This window comes from Lottia gigantea (assembly GCF_000327385.1).
Source record: "Lottia gigantea unplaced genomic scaffold LOTGIsca_92, whole genome shotgun sequence".
NCBI lineage: Eukaryota > Metazoa > Mollusca > Gastropoda > Lottiidae > Lottia > Lottia gigantea.
In genome coordinates this window covers 625,031-641,561 of record NW_008711014.1, presented here as the reverse complement: position 1 = coordinate 641,561, position 16,531 = coordinate 625,031, and the positions used below count along the sequence as shown (strand labels likewise).

The following is a 16,531-nucleotide window of genomic DNA, read 5'->3' as shown; positions in this document are numbered from 1 at the left end:
ACACCTAGGTTTAGTCGAATTACAGCAACCACAGACGTCTGATTGACAATTCGAATGGTGAAAATTGATGCTATCAGTGTCCCCGATACACATTGAATTTTAAGAAATCCTTTTTACAGTCCCTTTTAGATTATAAACATTGCTTTGTATTTATTGTCGGTATACCATATATTTTTCAGCTACTCCACAATATGGTATAATATTTAAAAGTTTAATGAATTTGTCATTTCTTCAGCAATATTATTTTTTTCCGATTCCATTATTTGAAAGGTTTTGGTTAATATTAAAAAAAAATCTTGTTTTTCAACGGTTGTCCTTTATTTATGTGTCCTGATCTTTTGATTTCCAGAGCAGTACCTTATCCTGGATTATATTCCAGTGGACGCCCTATGGACTTATCACTGTTTTCTACTCATGATTATAAGAGAGAACACTATTTGCGACAGAACAGGAAGACAGCCAAGATATATCTAGGTGATATTAACATGATAAGGTCTAATCTATGAATATGAGTAAAAGGGTACTTGATTGATTGGATTCATACTACGAACCGATATTATACGATTCTCCGATTCACGTCAATAGATTGGACCGTAAAGGCCAGGGTTGTGCGCGTGTGTGTTTGTGGGAGAGGGGGCGTGGGAGGAGGCGGGGGTTGGGATGGTCCTGATGTTCTTCATCGCAAGAGCATCGAGAATTTCAACAGGGCCTTGTATACAAAGAAATCATTTGCTGGTGGTCAATCTATAGGATATGAGTGTTTCGCTCATGTATCAGAGGATATGCTTTGAATTACCAATCGACCTAAGTCCAGTTTTGTTTCAAAAAATAAGTCCTTCCTATTGTATAATTATATCAATACGCTGGTGTTTTAGCAAAATATTTAATCAGATATATGACAGAGCAATGCATAACGTAAGAAAGATAACCAACAGATTGAGAATAACAAGTTGCAATATTTTGGCATTTAATATTTGGATATCACATTGATGAATCATCTTCCCAAAGTCGACACACTACTTAGAAACCTATCCACCATTAAGTAAATTGTATGTAAAAAAAAGGACGTATCTATCACGAAAGTGTTGAAGATAACTGACCTAAAGGAAGCACTATTACCAATTGCTTTAAATAAATATCAATAAAGCTGATACGTTAAATAGTCCTGATATTAATCCATCAAATTAAAACAAATGTGTAATATTGGCACAAACGGGTTGCATCAGTAAGTATTTTTGTGCGTAGATTATGGTTAAAGGCAAATAATTGAGGAAGCACCTGACATTTAGGTATGTCGTTACCTATATCAGCAGCACAAAACCATGAGCACGTGATCATTGCTTATCCAATCAGCAGCAACGATTTCAAATCACACAATTATTTAATATACGATATATTGTCATCATAACAAAGATATTGGATACAGAAAATAATACTGTATTGTCTTATTGGTTTCACTCAAAATTCCTCGTGGAAAGGATAGTATTTGTGATCAAGAGCTCTGAAAATAAATAGTAGAATATCGTTATAGTGTCTAAAATGGATTCATCAACAGTGAGTACAACAATCATTCATTAAAATTCTAAGCGGCGTTTCGACATGTTTCTCTCAATGTCCTTCGGCATATTGCCATAAATATTTCTGTTCCATAAAGCTATGTCTATATATCAGTATAGTTGTCGATTTAGTCAACTGGACCGTTACTACATCCAGGCAAATGCCTCATGCAAAATTTAACAAAGAATAAATTTTGTTTAAAAATCGGCTACATATGTCGCCTATGTGATGTACATAGAAAGTAGTCACTGTTTGAAGACTTCCGGAAGCGTTGCTATGATAGAAATAATTTTTAAAGACACTAGACTGCCTAGACCCTGATCAACCTAATGCCAACGTTAATTCACAAAATATAACACAGTTTAGAAAAATGTGAACATCAGTACTTTAAGTTTAAAGATTTTCCGTATTAAATTTCGTATTTCAAGGGAAGTAACTTGTTCTAAATTTTATGCTTGTTTTGAAAGTGTAGCCGCGTTAAACATATTATGTAGAAGCGCCACTGTTGCTTACGGATCTAGTTGTTGTTAGAAATAATTACTGAGAACTTACATTTCTTCACTGTATCCTCGTATCCCTTTATTTAGAGAAAATAATTGTTGTTTATCACTGTCCGAAAGGGAAAAATCAAAAATCTACAAAACAGAAGATTAAGTCCTTATTAGGATATTAGATGCAGGGCTGGATATGGTCACCTTCACAATTCCAAGGCCGGTTCCGAGGGTTATATCTAATATTAAACCGAGGGCCATTGGGGGCATGCGGGCATTTGATAAAAAAAAAAAAAACAACAGACTTTATAGATAACAATTACTGCTTTATCACCAGTTCTATTTTATGATAATGGTTCCCTGATCTTTTTCAAACTAGTGATTGATTCAACAAAATATTTTTGCGCCAGCGATCAACAGATTTACAAAATGAAGGACTTTTATTACAAAATAGGTTTACCTCAAAGTTTTCTGGTATTCTTTTAGCATTGACACTTTTAGGTAACACCCCAATACCCTGTTGTATTAAAAACCTTAAAGCTACCTGAAAATATCAAATAGTATCAGAATGATCGCAAGCATATTTCCTCCTCAATATCTTACCAATAGATAAAACCTTCAAGTTACAAAAATGTACACTGCTACTGGGTCATCAAGGCTTCGTGTCATTTGTCATCGTCATCACGTAGCGAAAGAAAGAAAGGTAAGGAAAGAAACACCAATTATGTACAAGATCCTTTATACCAGCCTCTTGACATTGGTCTTCCGTTTCTATTAACATTTGGGTAAAAAAAAGCAACACGGTAAACTTAAATCAATTGCAGTTTTTGTTATGATGTTCTGGACCCCCAGGAAACAGCAGCAGGGTCGTAATATATGGTTGACGGATAAAGGAAGATGAAGAAACTAATTACCTGAGCTGGTGTTTTATTTTTCTTGCTGGCTATATCCTTTAATACCGGATCTTCTAATAATGGCGTAGAATTACTGTAATATAATACAAATATCTTATCATCAATCCCGACTACTTGCTATCTTGTAAGTTTTTCAGTAACAATACGAATAAAACACCTTAATTCAATGCATTGACTATCAGACTTATAATTTCAAGAAACAATTGTTGAAATATTTTACACTGGAACTCATCCCTGAAGAAATACGAACCTGGTGTTTCCAGGTGAACCTAGAGGAGCGAAGGCTGTTACAGCTATATCATTAGCTTTACAATACTCCACTAATTTCTTATTGTTATTCTGTATATTTATTTCTACCTAGAAAGAGTTAATTAAGTTAATTCAATTCAAGCTGACAACTTGTATCTGATTTTTAAGGTGGCAGAGATGTTGATGCAGTTCCCAAATGTCCACATCAAGTACACATCACGTGCACTATATAAGGGACCATTGGATGCTTTATACTTATCACAGGTCTATATATATATATTATGTTAAATAACATGTAGTCATCTGACAAATAACTTTACGATATGGGTAATGCATCCAACACAAAAGCAGTCGATAGATCCTATAGGTTAGGTTAGGTTCAGGGGCGTTTCTATTTATCACTAAGGGGGAGAGGGGAGCGGACGAATAATATAATAGGGGCTCTTGGTATTTCAGATTCTAAAGAGCGAGGTGATGGGAAGAGGAGGCAAAGTCCAGCTTCAGAATTTACATAAATTGATCGTATTTTACCTGATTATTACTAGGTTTAATTCTGGAATTATCTAATATTCTCTGTAATTGTTTACTATTAAAATTACTACAACCAATACTTAATGTTAGTCCTTGGTCAACACAGTCTTCTAGTGCCTAAAATGATAATATAATATTATGTGATGTGTATGTACATGTAATATAATAAAATGTAACGTAACATAAAATAACATAAAATAACATAAAATAACATAATACAATAACTGGAAATAGGGATAATAATAATAACGAGAAAGAGAAGATGTTCATGCTAAAAGGAATAGATAAAATATCGACGACAAAACAATGATGATAATACAGAATAAGAATGGGGGTGTTAATTGCGGCGTCTGGTTTTTATGATGCTGAGAACCAAGAATGATAATGATTTAGCATTGGAGATTAGAATCCATTAAGTGTCCATTACCTTCCATGTATCTAAGTAGTCGACATCAGAAAATAAAACTTTCCCATTTTCATCTCGTGGTAAAAATTCTCCCCCTTCCTGTAACATAGAAAACCACGAAAATCAATCGGGAAGATTGGGACGGAATAATATAACTCCTATGCTATCTCGGATATAAACCTGAATTCCAGCTTTGAACTCACCAAAACATAAACGGCATTTGCATATTTATAAAACGAAATGTTTCAATAAACCGAGGCCCCGTGTGCACGTTAAAGATCCTTCGACAGTTGGAAATCGAAAAAGAGCAGGCTAATGCCGCTGTCCTGGCAAAATATCCTTCATCGCACCCTGCATGTCGTTGCCCGTCTTCATTAGCCACATGGTGCAGAAAAGTGGACGTAAAACTCCATTCATTTGTTTTTCATTTTTTGGGGTTCTATACTTTGGTGTCTATACTGTACAAAACCATACCTTATACGCCATAGGCCAATGCATTAAATATAAATCTAAGTATTGTAAACCTAAATCTTCTAATGACTTCTTTAAATTATCTTCTACTAAATCTGGTCGGTGACATGTATTCCATAACTACAACATACAGTTAAACCTTCAAACTATCAGAAACTATATATTTCCTATTACAGAATTGGTTACAATTTATTGCATTCGGGTTGCCTTTAATCATGCATTAAAAGTCCTCTATCATCCTTGCCAACAAGAGATGTATTAAACTTCTTGCAACTAAAATTCATAAAACATTCATTCCACTCTCATCTTCAGTCGATTCTTCTGGATCCTCAAGGGAGGTACGATGCTGATCACGAAAAACTTTATTACACCTGTTAACAAACCAACAAAGAAGATAACACTGTACTGTAGAATGTTCTTCTATGATTTTCAAGAGATCAGCAAAACAAATCATATACCATTCTTATTTATTACCTCGACGAATTCTTGTTTAAAGTAGGGTGTGTGTTCGTGTTATCATAGAAATCAAAAATGAATAAACGGTCTGCAAACGTTCTTGTAATGTTTTCTTCAAGTTCAATTCCCCAAACTAACCTTGCTTGTAATAAATAAATCTTCTCGTTTGACCACATCCTCTACAATCAGCTGTTTAATAGCATGACCAACAGCTCGTTCATTCCGGTAGATGGCAGCACAGTCGATATGTCTATACCCAGCCCTTACTGCTGCTTTAACCGCATCTATCACCTCATCTTCATTCTAAAGAAATAAAATAGAACTTTGCTAATCGCTTGGCTGGTTGATGACAAATGAACGCCCGCTTCGAAAAGAAGCTGGTATCGCAAACTAGCTATGCCCTCCCTTTTTCCCCATGAACTGAATGTTAGACAGGGTTTTGTGTGATTTTAGTTTTGCTTATAGGACTGTATATGGGGTGTTCAAGGACATTGAACCCGTGGTCTTGCCTTTAGATTAATGTGTCTATCATTTGTTTTTCCTTACTAAGAAAATGAAATCAGCATTTGAACCCTCTCACCGATCAAGATATTGAGTTTTACACTGTACTCGTCTGGGCTATCAAAAATACTAAGATCACATTAGTATAAGTATGTAACATTAGTACTTAAATGACACAATGACATTGAGTATGACCTACTGAATTCATATTATCTGTTTACCTAGACAGTTTTGATGTTATCAGTAGTTTTTGAGACTGATTTGATTGATTGTTCAACGTTTGGGACCGTATGCAGTCTAAAGTCGAACGTTACAAAGTTAGGATTAAGGCTTTCATTTTCTACCTTTGATAGTCAAATTTAAGCACGACTTTCGTAAAGATCGACCGGTGCATACCTAAAGTTCGACTTACGTCTAACTTAAGTCAAAGTTTAGGTAAAGTACGAACGCTGCATATGGCCCTAAGGGTCATGGCGCTGGATTTTGAAAGCTTTTTCAATTAGCAGAATTAAAGCTTTAAACAAGGTTATGCTTTCACGAAATCCACATATGTAAGGCAAGAGTTATGAGATCGTTGTATAAGAAATTAAAGCTTGAACTGAATATGAATAGAACTTTGTAACAGACAAAGAACATAAAACAACTAGAGGAAAAACAGCTGTTGACAAGAGTTACGTCCCTTTAATCATTTATCATTCTAAAGATGTCCAATAATCAATAGCAATAATAAATGGATATTTATTTAAAATGCAAGTAATTTGTATGTGCTATATGGAATCGGAAACGTATCGGACATTTCATCACACCAAACAAGTTTAAAATGCCTGACACATATGCTCAACCTAGATTTTGCACGAAACACGGTCCTCATGCGTGTATAGTGTTATAACAAGCCGCCAGCTAACCTAGATACTAGCAGTTAAATGTAGCACATATCTGGAAATATCTTCATTATAACGTCCTACTTACGTTTTTCGGAGCATATGTCCCGAGTCCAACGATAGGCATGGGTCGTCCATTATTTAGCGTCAATACAGCACTATTGTGGTCTGTCATGTTACAATACAAGCTATACACAATTCCGACCGGTTAAGTATGGTATAACACGAGATAGAACGAGAGCGTGCTAACTAGGTCATGGTCAAAGATAATGGAAATCTTTGTTCGGTTCAACTGATAACGTAATTTTAACTAAATGTGCCTTTTATTGCAGCATTTTTGAGAATAAAATTGGTTTTGACTCTTTTTTAACGTGTACTATGAATGCCTTCCACTGTTATAAACCGAAAATGTATTTTATGTAGAGAGGATGTATGCACAATTTTCATTATCAAAAACGTTGTAAATTATATTTCCATAATATGCTATTTACATCTATGTATATTCTTGATCAAACTTTATTAAATACGGAGAGCACTAATTGTTAATTAAGCACTTTGACCAAGTTTTGGTATTTGGTTTTATAATGGCTCAATATCATTAGTTGAAAAAAGTAAGGGACATGTTTCTCAACAATTATTTGTGTTTTTGGTTAAATCCGTACAGTAGTTTTCTAACACCCTCCGGATAAGTTAAGGGACTCTGTAGAATTTCTTGTATGGTTTTCACAAATTTGATCCAAAAAATTTGTCGACCTACAAAAAAAAAAAAAAAAAAAACCAGGATGTCGCTTTAAACATTTTGTTTTTTAATACCTCTATTGGCCTGTATTAAATACGCTGACGTCCAGTCCAATGTGATACTTTCAATACATAACAACCTTTTGCATCTTCTTAGAGAATCCTTTGGGTCAGCAGATTGTTGTTGTGATGTGTATGTTATGCTGTTTTTTTCTTTTTACAGGAAGTGACTTGATTCATTGACTGGGATGCAGATAATGAAACACCAACATAAAAATATTCAAAAGGTAAACCTACAGCAACAAAGTACAAGACGGAAGAGAATGAAATTAAAGTAAGTATCGATTGCTGTGCTCACAATCCAAACTCGATTTTAAACAAGAAAAAGGTTGATTGTTGCTTCGAAAATATTCATGTTGGTTGAGTTGTTTCCCTTCATCTGTAAATAGTAAACATACTGTATTTTAAGTATTTTTCTGAAGCAGACTAAGGCAGAACTTTTGTCAGAAAAATAAAATTTTGTGTACGGAGCTTCAGAGTATTGTCTCTCCCGAATTCCAAAACCACTTAGGTAAGCGAGCCACCGTGCTCCACCTCCATCTTTCATGATATTCAAAAAGTAACTGTGAATTGCCTTGAATTTTTCCGACCGTCGACCAAAAGCAATTATTTCAGATTCGTACATAGTGTTAATTTATTTACAGACTTGTTTCAGTGATTTCAAATACTTTGCTAAAACATTGGCCCCGCTCCACAAAAATTCAGAATTTGTCGTTAGTGTAGAATTTTACATTCAAAAATACCATACTTACAAAATTGATGGTAAATTTTTGTGGAACGGGGCACAGATGCGGAAATACATGCTCCTTTTCCTACAGCACTTGTCCTGATTATGAATTCGAAATCCGAATCACCTATAGCTTAAATCTTCTCCACATACACTTATATATTAGATATACTAACTATTCAGTTAACATATAATAATAGAAAATCATCACTCAATAATTCCAACAAGGCAGCTGAAGAAATACAATCTTGATAAAAAAAAATCAGAGTAGCAATGTTATCAAGAATTCTGTCAGAATAACAACAATAGCGTGGATTTATTCTTGATTTACGTTTGACTTAATAACGTCATTCTGTATTTTTCATAACTTCAGTCATTCTGAAAGGCTGCTATTTTTTTATGAATTGATTTAATTTCCGCTGAGAAAAGCGGACAATTTAATTTGGGTTTTTGTGTGATAATATGATCGCATGTGACATTTTGAGATTCGACTGTCCTCAAGTTTAATCAACGAGTTTTTAACTTACTCCTAGACTAATGTTGTTAAAAGAAATGCCAAATAAAAATGAAATGAGTAAATTTGTAGAAATATCTCTATATTTATGTATCAGCATATTTTGGCAATGATGTTGGTAAGCATTTGAAAGTTGAATCATTAGGTTTGTATTGCTTTTTATAAACCCTTTTAGTATGCTCTTGTAACACCGGAAAATATTCCTCTTTACCACAAAGAGCCAAGTTATATCCAAGTAATTCCCTCCAAAATCCCTGACTAAGACTTGACAGTGATATTTATTTGTATAGATCCTTATAAGTCCATTGACTATGATGGGTGTATATGATGGGATGTTATATCCAAACCCGATTGATTATCAAACCGGAAGTAAGAAAATTAGAATTGCTTGGAATTTAGCAATGATTAATATAGATATTTGATTTTGACCCTTTTACAAGGTCATCCAGAAAAAAATTATAACCGAAATAATATACTAAGTAAACAAATTAAATTTATTTATGAAGTCAATTTCGTCCTGGCAGTCTCATTTTTTGGATATACATTGTATGTAGACTCTTATATAAGTAATACAATACGTAGCCTGTCGAGTTATAAAAAATAAAGTAGGAATATATCAGATAACAGAGGAACTAAATGGATATCAGCAATCGCCTCGTGGGGGTAAGGCTAGAACTCTGTTTTGATAATCAATAGCAGGAATTCCTGGGAGATCATATTATATGACAGTTCCAGTCAATTTCTACTCTTCTTCGGTTACAAATGGTATATCAAATTGAATTGTGGCTCCCATGACAATACGGGGCAAAATCGGCCTGAAATAACATGGACGTAGGTCTGAACTTTCGCCTGAATTTCATGTTGTTTTATATTGGGTAGAATGTTGGGGAATATTCCAATTGATATCATTTTTACGTAATTTTGGTTTACACAAGGTATATAAAATTGATTTGTACTCCGAATTTGTAGCTCCAACGACATTACGGGGCAGAAGCGGGCCTTGATGTACCATGAACTAGTCTGACAGTTCTCCTGAACCTCAGATCGAGAATTTAAGTATTTGATAGATAAACATGTTATTTTCCTGAGGTGACTTCTATAAAGAACGCATCATGTTTGGTGTCTCGTTCGAGGCTAATAATGTTTCATGTCAAGTGTACAAAGAAATATTGCCAATATTATGTATTTTGTAGACATCGTCAAATACCTGAGTGGGCTTAAATAAACCACACCATAGATTCTGTGTCCCGGTCGAATTTGTTGGTGTTTAAAAAAGTATGTTGGCTAGGGCATATAAGGCATTCTAAAGTTACAATTGTTAGCTAAATTTCTTTTTCGAAACGTTCGTATAAGTAACAGTCTATCTTTGGTATTTGTTTAATTCTTGGATGTAATACGACCACCTCCAAATATATCTCACTTTTTGTCTCAATTAGTCACAAAAATCAGAAAAGTTGACTGACTCTTTCCATCGATTTGACTTCTATATTACTCTCGGTGGCATATATAATTTCATTTTAAAGTTTAAATTCCCGGTAGATTTGATTATCTCAGTATTGTAGTTTCACGTTTAACTCAAGCCGACAACCTCATATACTTGGTGTCACAAAGTTTTGTCGTCGTGAAAGTGATATATTTCAAACATTCACACTTTTACTGAATTGGCGAGAAGAAATTGCGAAGAGACGATATGGTTTCGGAAGGTGAAGATTTGAATAATTCGAAAGTCACATATTTCCTTTGTTTTTCCAACACTCATAGGTTTTCTTTTGTCAGACGGTCAGATCTTTTCTGCAAAATATCCTATGAATCGTATGAATTTTCTTAAACATCAATCCGAAGATTTTACTGAAACTGCGAAGGGTGGTTTGGCTTCGTCATGTGTTTAGAAGAAGTACTTTTTTCAGCTGTGTTTCTCAAACATTTAACATCTGATCGACATACACTATTCCCGTGTGAGGGAGAAGGAGGGATATATTATTATATTCTAGGGATATTTAAACTGCACAACCTGTTGAATGTAATACAATCTGATATCCCACTCACCCAGGCGTACCAATATTTCCCCCTTCATATTTCATCAAAATTAATATAAGAATATAACGAGGAGTAATAGAACAGATTTTTTGTAAAATAAAAATAAACAATATAATTTATTTACAAGCAATATATAAAGAAGATAACACGATAAAAATTACATTCTTTTAAACAGATATGTTAAATAATTAAGTAAATACCATTGAGAGTAGATTTACATACATAATAAGTAACAATGAAACGGCAATACTCTCAAGCAGTCAAACTTCGTTTCGACATTATATAAAATGCACCAAACGCAATGCACCAGCATGTGGCAAGTTTCAGACCAAAAGTAACATCTATCTAGCTATATATATAAAATTTTCCGACTGAATTACGGTCAATTTTGTTGGGTTTTGTTCTATCGATAACATTGTGCTTAACATAATAAATATCATTGGTATAAGAAAACTCTTATATAACGTCAAATCAAAGACCAGATATTCTGAATGAAACGATATAATCTATAATTATCTTCAACACAGGATCCAAGTCCTGCCAATCTCACTCGTCTTTATTGGAATGTTGAGGGGTTTACCTGGTCTTTTCGAAATGTCTCATAATTTTCATATATTATTGGTTGTCTATATGCCAAAATAGCTTCTGGATAACAGAGCAGAAAGTCGAAACATCAAAAATGATTCTCCTAAAAAGACCATCAGAAAGCAAGAACAAAGATGGTCTTAGCTCGTCCTGATAAGATTTTCAGAACATTATACTATGTTCGTCAGGGGATTAAGAATATCACAACTTATTTTTGAATCAATACACAGGACAATAATTTACAATATAATTTAAATATTTATTAAGAAAAAATTTGAGTTTGATTTTTTTTTATAACATATGTTATATACATATAGTCAGTCAACGATATCTATGAACAAATATGTTTCAAAGGCAACGCTCGAGCAGTTTCGACATCATCGGCTCGAGCAAATGGTGATCGTAAACTCTAATCTCTGTTGGCGTATGGAAGTCTGATGACATTCAGTTCCCCATTGTTACAGTCTACCCAGCTGTATCTGGAATGTTATGACAAGAGGTTTGTTATCCTTCTAAATAATTACTTTCTTTTTCTACTGTAGAGAGCGGGTTTCTAACACGAGTCTCAATTGACATTTGCTCTTCTCAAAATCGAGTTGACGACTCTAATATTACAAGACTATATATCTTGTGATATGCTTAGATATCGTTGACCGCTTGTACAATATCTTACAGAACACTAGGTACCCTCTAACACAAATCCAATCACTTGAGGCAATATTCAAAAACAAATCTGTGATACTCAGAAAGAAATCTTTGAATACAGAGACATAAGCCTTTCAAAACAATTTTTACAAACATAAAATATGGAGCTTAAAAAACGAGCAGAATAATTTTTAACGCAGTGGCACTCAAAAGTAAATTAAATTGACCCAATTGCTTTGTTCTTGTATTTCTCTAATTACTTTTCAGAAATACCCCAAATGACGGGACTTGTGTTTGAGAACCACATAAATTTATTTACATAATATATAATGCTATGTATATGATAAACAATGTCTAATGAATAAATAAAAATATAATATCGTAAGTCGAATGTCTTGGGTTTTCTTCAAGAAATTTATTAGTCTGCTCCCGTGTTATTATTAATTTATATAGTTTCAATTATTCTGAGTTAAACAAATTAATCTAAGAAAGTTGTAGTATTTCCGCTCTAATCTTTCTAAAGGTTGCCTCAGTGCAGGTCTGAAGCTGGACTTGATTGTTTGGAGGGTCAATAATATATCTGAAGCAATGTTGCAGTGATGGTATTTGTCGGGATTTTTTTCAGGGGAACAATCTATGTTTTCGGGAGAATACCTTGTCAGTACAGCCAGATCAATATAATATGCTGCTACTGATTTGGTTAAACCTATCACCCCTGCTTTAGTTGTACTGTATACAAAGCATCTCAACGTATCCGCAACAGTCAAAACACTTACTGATATCAACTGTTTATTATTACCCATAGGATACAGTCGTTGGTAATTCAGTGGCTCTCAGATTTTGCCAGTCAACCTTTGGCTCTTATCGTTCTCAAATTTCTTTTAACTCGTTTGCTTTGCTGTACTTATGTGTACCAATGATAATTCTTGGGTGAACAGCTGAACCACATGCGCCAAACTAGTCAACTAGCTCCTCGATTTTCTAAATTAATTATTAGAACCAAACTTTGAAGTGATTAACAAATGAGGGGAACGCAGAGCTGAATTAACTCACGCAATATATTGTTTGAGTTGAAAGAATTGACGATGCAAGATGACACAAGGGATGATGAATTAAAAGGCAATAGCTGCAAGATAGAAAGAAACACTGTTAACATATTCACAGTAACAAAAAAAAGTTTTGAGAAAAAACAATTTGAGAAAATGGAAATGTACACAAACAAACAACGCTTATATTCAAGATAAATCATATCCTGCTATCTTTACAAGATTACATGCCTATTTCTATGCTAAGTCATATAATAAATACTATACTGCCTACATTTCCTTTGCCTAAATATGTAAAACTGAGTCTAGAATCTGATAACTCAAAATTTGAAGAAAAAAAAACGTTCGCAGCAATAAGATAATATTGGAAAAGCTTGAAGCGAATTTCTATATAAGAAAGTAAGTAAATAAACGAAATAGTCTAACTATGAATTCCTTATACAGTTGAAATGTCATACTATTTGCCATAATTTTAACACATATATGAAAATTATGTATTCCTGCACATAAATTAAAGATAGCACTTAGAATTAGGAAGCACACATTAATTTTCTTCCGCTCTGGCTTAAAATTGTCGATTACATAGATATGATTTCACCAAACACAATACCGCCATTACTAACGACATCATTTCGCGCCATTAACATCAATTCTGACCAATCACAGTGACCGCTCCAGTTGGAGCCAGAACATTGACTCGTCCTGATTACGCTTTATCACCCTTTCAGATCTATCTGACCAGAAAAAGTGGATTATTTCACCATTATATTAATGAAGTTTAAACACGTCAAAACAAATGTCAAAGTTAATCCACTGAACTGTACATTCGAAACCGAATTCCGATTGTCGTAAACTGGTCTCGCTTCAGTGTCAATTTGAGCATTTGGTTCTTTAGGTTCTATGATAGTATAACGCACTTTTGGCGGAGCTGTCGTTCCATTACTAGCTTGTCTAGCACTTGTCGTTCTTGGTGCGAAAACCAAGTTACGACATAAATTATTTGGTGAATCATCAGGGACATCCATAATAGAAAATTGTGCTTCAAGACCTTCTGGGTCAGCAAATTCGTCTTCAAACACATAACAATCGGCCGATTTGATAACTTTGATTTTATTATCGATAGTGAAAACCCAACACAAATACTGTCCATAATCGCTTGGGGTTTTAGTTCTCGTAACGACAGCATGTGTTTTGTTGCCGAAATCAAATGATGCTAAACAATTATACTCCAGTGGATAAGGATCTACGGAACAATTCACTGGTTGGATATATATTTTATCCGAATCGCTGAAAGGACTGTAGTGTAGACAACCACCGCACATTTTACCCTCTTCAATGAACGAAACGCCATGATGGTACTTTGCCGGAAGTCCACATTTGACGGGATGGTACACGTCCGTGTTTATTAAGATTTTAGGTGGCCGTTCTTTAGCATAAAAGTTTGCATCGGGGTCTTTGAATTTATCTCTTTTACACAAATATTCCTTATCATTATTATTATTAGGCAGTGGCCAGTCGATTCGGTTACCTAACCTGTAAATCATAACTGAAGGCGCTATTTTTTCCAGATCCACGCATGCGTAACGAGGATAGCAACCATTATCAAATAATTCGAGTAAGATACGTTTGTCTGAATACTTCTCGCTTTCAATCTCGATACATTCAAACATTCCGAGTCTTTCGACGCCAAGAGAGTAATCTTTGACGGTCACATCTCGGCTTTGCTTCCTAGAACTCTCAACCCAATGTCCACGTAAGTGTTCTGGGAAGGTACATAATCCTAATTCACTTTCATATTCACAAGCCCCACACGTTTTGCTACAGTGTCGTTTGAAACCCGTCGAGCAGTATTGTTGGATTATCGAACAACCGTCAAGTTCATCAGCGCATATAGTTGAATAAATGACTCGCGACATCCGGAAGTGGAAATAATGTAACGCGTCCGTAAGATGTTCATTTGGATCACACACGAGATTGAGAAACAGGTGCGCCGTTCTAATATCTCCTAGCGCGTCCGATATCCTCAAACACCAAATATGTTTATGAACTTTAGAGTGTTGGAGAACAATGAAAGTGTGAATGCCTTCAGTCCAATGGGCAATACAATAAGCTCGCTGTTTAACCTCTCTGGGTAAATTAGCAGGAATACATTTCTCATCTCGAAAGTCAAACGTGATGCCTTCACCTGATTCACACTCGCTTTCCATACGCAGCAGAAGCATGGTGTCTCTACAGACCATGGTTTCATTAGGAAAGTACATATTGATATTGTACCCTCCGACAAATGGGCACACGATGCGTTCTTCCGGTGACTGAGCCATTTGAACGATTGGCCAATGATCCAAACCCATACCACTCTCGTCACACAGTTCTATAGAGCGTCGATCAGACGGTCTGGATACCTTGAGTTGAACGATGTTTTTACTCCTTTGTAAGAATTCCATACACATATATTTAGTTGGTTGGAGCTTTTCCTCGTGTGTGACCAAGTACTTGTTACCTTTCGTTTCCTCGATACACCGACGGGCATAGTTGCTATCATTCCCTCCCTTCAGCTGATTAATCTGCATATAGGTGTTTTTTACGTAAGCCACGAAGCGACCTTCACCGTAATCAGCTGCCCAAGGTTCATCACGTTGTAAGAACTCTGGAAAGCGACATGTGGCTAGGACTTCATTGGGAAAGAGGAAGAGGAAAATGAAGAAACAGAGATAGAAATATTGTTCTTGGAAACCTCTGATAATCATACTGTTCTCCTGAAAAGATACAAAATAATCAATGAAAAATTTTTTGGGGGGTTTTTAAAGGGATTATTTAGCCAAACTATCCAAAGGTTTTTAGAACAAAAATTATATTAGAACATTTCAGACTTTAATTCATATCTTTATTATCACTAAGCCATTACTGGACAATGGTAAGTTGAGGGGGCGAACGTCATATTTAATGCCAAAGTTCATGTTTATTGTTCAAACTAAAAGCTTTTTTCGCTGCATCAGTGAATTATTGCAGCAATCATAAATGGATGATAACCATGTACAAAGGACCTGATAATAAAAACTCAGTTTCCATACATTATTAACCATAATGTGCGAATTACGTGCATTAATGGCAGCTCAAACAGTGTGAGCTTTGACAATAACTTGAATGTCATATGCATTATACATTACTTTATCTACTGCTGCTAATTCCTTTATTCAGCTGATTAGCTAATTCAGTCCTGACATAGTGCCATTTAACAATATACCGATGTTGGTATTATCAAAGGTATCAAGAATTTCGATTTTATATTTTTTGTCCAAAAGCTGACAAAATAGTACAATAATAGGTTAAGTAATACCTAGATTACCTATAAGTACATTTTTTTTTATCTTATTCCAATCCAAGTGAAAATTGTGAAGGGTAACAGAAGATCACTACCAAGTAGATCACCTATCCCAACTTGAATGAAGTATTCGCTCCAGGCCTGTACATTTTGGAGAATCAGACCTTCGCCGAAATCAGAGTTAAGTGTAAGTAAACGTCATGTTTCTAAATGAGTTGTTGACTGCACAAGTCACAGAGTTGTTAAAGCTTTTCACATACTTCTCCTCTCACTATAACGGTACATTTAATGACATTTTCACATGTTTTGTCCTGATCTGAGCGGTACCTTTACACTCTCCAGTCTGGTCCTCGTCCTCGTCCAAATGTCACGTAGAATGTGAGACACAAACCTGTCAACC

The 16,531-nt window shown here is 34.8% G+C and overlaps 2 protein-coding genes across 2 annotated transcripts; both read right to left on the bottom strand.

The window, feature by feature from the left end:
• Window positions 1–869: 869 nt before the first annotated feature.
• Window positions 870–6,632, bottom strand: LOTGIDRAFT_207439 (hypothetical protein; the record flags this gene model as incomplete). Its single annotated transcript, XM_009068663.1, has 10 exons — window positions 870–1,501; window positions 2,110–2,192; window positions 2,509–2,592; window positions 2,963–3,035; window positions 3,213–3,319; window positions 3,743–3,859; window positions 4,170–4,247; window positions 4,623–4,739; window positions 5,214–5,378; window positions 6,546–6,632. The coding sequence occupies 10 exons, from the start codon at window positions 6,630–6,632 to the stop codon at window positions 1,459–1,461; spliced, it is 954 nt and encodes a 317-aa protein (XP_009066911.1). The 3' UTR covers window positions 870–1,458.
• A 6,929-nt stretch (window positions 6,633–13,561) lies between these two features.
• LOTGIDRAFT_170033 (hypothetical protein) lies at window positions 13,562–15,556 on the bottom strand (the record flags this gene model as incomplete). Its single annotated transcript, XM_009068662.1, has 1 exon — window positions 13,562–15,556. The coding sequence occupies one exon, from the start codon at window positions 15,554–15,556 to the stop codon at window positions 13,562–13,564; it is 1,995 nt and encodes a 664-aa protein (XP_009066910.1).
• Window positions 15,557–16,531: the final 975 nt, after the last annotated feature.